This window comes from Bos mutus, chromosome 29 (genome assembly GCF_027580195.1).
Source record: "Bos mutus isolate GX-2022 chromosome 29, NWIPB_WYAK_1.1, whole genome shotgun sequence".
In the NCBI taxonomy this organism is placed as follows: Eukaryota; Metazoa; Chordata; class Mammalia; order Artiodactyla; family Bovidae; genus Bos; species Bos mutus.
This window is the reverse complement of record NC_091645.1, coordinates 26,843,782-26,845,492: the sequence shown is the minus strand read 5'-3', so window position 1 is coordinate 26,845,492 and position 1,711 is coordinate 26,843,782. Positions and strand designations below refer to the sequence as shown.

The 1,711-nt window shown below is 39.1% G+C and overlaps 1 protein-coding gene across 1 annotated transcript; it reads right to left on the bottom strand.

Moving 5' to 3' along the window:
• Positions 1-314: 314 nt before the first annotated feature.
• LOC102280513 (putative olfactory receptor 8G2) lies at positions 315-1,259 on the bottom strand. The gene has a single exon (XM_005902675.2). The coding sequence runs from the start codon at positions 1,248-1,250 to the stop codon at positions 315-317; it is 936 nt and encodes a 311-aa protein (XP_005902737.2). The 5' UTR covers positions 1,251-1,259.
• Positions 1,260-1,711: the final 452 nt, after the last annotated feature.

Here is a 1,711-nt window from a genome sequence, read left to right as displayed (position 1 = left end):
CAAAATTATATGGATTACTACGATTAATGTCAAAATCTTCATCTTCTTCCTCTGTTTTTCTGCTGGTTTGGATTATCACTAAAAATAAAACTAAGACCACTTTATCTTCTGGAGTTTTTTTACTTTATTCATAATCACAGCCTATGATTTTACATATAAATATTACAATATAGGTTCAAGGAGTGGCCTGGATAAAATCTTGGAGATGTGTTATATAGGCAAGTATGATTGCTTTTTTCATACCCAATAAGCTTAATACATAATATACCTTAGTGAATCAAATGACTGATACGACATCATCATATTGTTTCTATTCATATACACTTTCCACTGTCTACAATTTTTTTCAGGGCGAATTTGACATCCCTATTTCGTAGACTATAGATCAGAGGGTTTAGCATGGGCACGATGATACTGTAAAACACAGAGGACACTTTCCCTTGGTCCATGGAGCTCACAGATGAAGGCTGCAGGTACATGAATGCTGCAGATCCATAGAAAACAGCAACAGCTGAGATGTGGGAACTGCAGGTGCTGAAGGCTTTGGACCTGCCCTCAGTGGAACGAATATGCAGGATGCTGGAGATGATGAAGACATATGAAGTGAGAATAGCTAAGGCAGGAGTCAGGATGTTAAATGCACTCAAGAATATAACCAATAATTCATTGACATAGATGCTGGAGCAGGAGAGCTCCAAAAGTGGGAAGAGATCACAGAAATAATGGTTAACCACCTTGTTTTTGCAGAAAAGGAGTCTCAACAAAAATCCTGTGTGAACTGTGGATCCAATGATTCCTAAAATATAAACTCCCATTGTGAGGAAGAGGCAGATGTGATAAGACATGGTGATGTTGTAAAGCAAGGGGTTGCAGATGGCAACATAGCGGTCATATGCCATTACAGCCAACATGTGACACTCTGCAATAGCAAAAGTGAGGAAGAAATAGAGCTGTGTCATGCATTCAGGGTAGGAGATGATGTTCTTCTCTGTCACAAAGTTCATCAGCATTTTGGGGGTAGTGACAGTGGAATGACAGAGATCAATAAAGGACAAATTGATGAGGAAGTAGTACATGGGGGTGTGCAGGTGAGAACTGAGCCCTATCAGTGTGATCATGCCCAGGTTCCCCACCACAGTGACCACGTAGATTCCTAGGAAGAGGAGGAAAAGGGGCAGCTGGAGTCGTGGTTGTTCTGTGAGCCCAGCAAGAATGAACTCAGTCACTGAGGAGTGATTTCCAGGGTCCATTGTCCTCTCCAAGGTTCTAAGTTTAAAAACAAGAAAATGAGTGTATATGTGTAAGAAGACATGGTCATGTGAGTGTATTTTATGAGGGGGAGGGACGGATTCTGTGGAGCTCATTATTTGATCCCTCATCAGATGACATACATAAAGCAGAAATCTCTTGTGTCTCTCCTGCTACTTGGGGACAAACGATGATTCTCGTTGAACCAGAGAAGGAAATATAAACTTCACAACCCTTAGAATTCAAACACTTCCTCACTTTTGAAGAGAAAACACCATTTATGGATTTTAAAAATCAGTCAGAATGAACATTGCTATTTTTATTTCTGAGGACCTTTTCTTTCTTCCCATATTCTATATGTGTATGTTATTCATACTCATTTAAATTAGCATAAGATTTTTATCTCACTTGAAATAAGTAATAATGGTGTATACTTTCTATAATTAACAGAAGATTCACTCCC

Excerpts from the sequence above, each read along its gene's own strand:
- LOC102280513 (XM_005902675.2), bottom strand. The coding sequence starts at position 1,250 with ATGGACCCTGGAAATCACTCCTCAGTGACTGAGTTCATTCTTGCTGGG.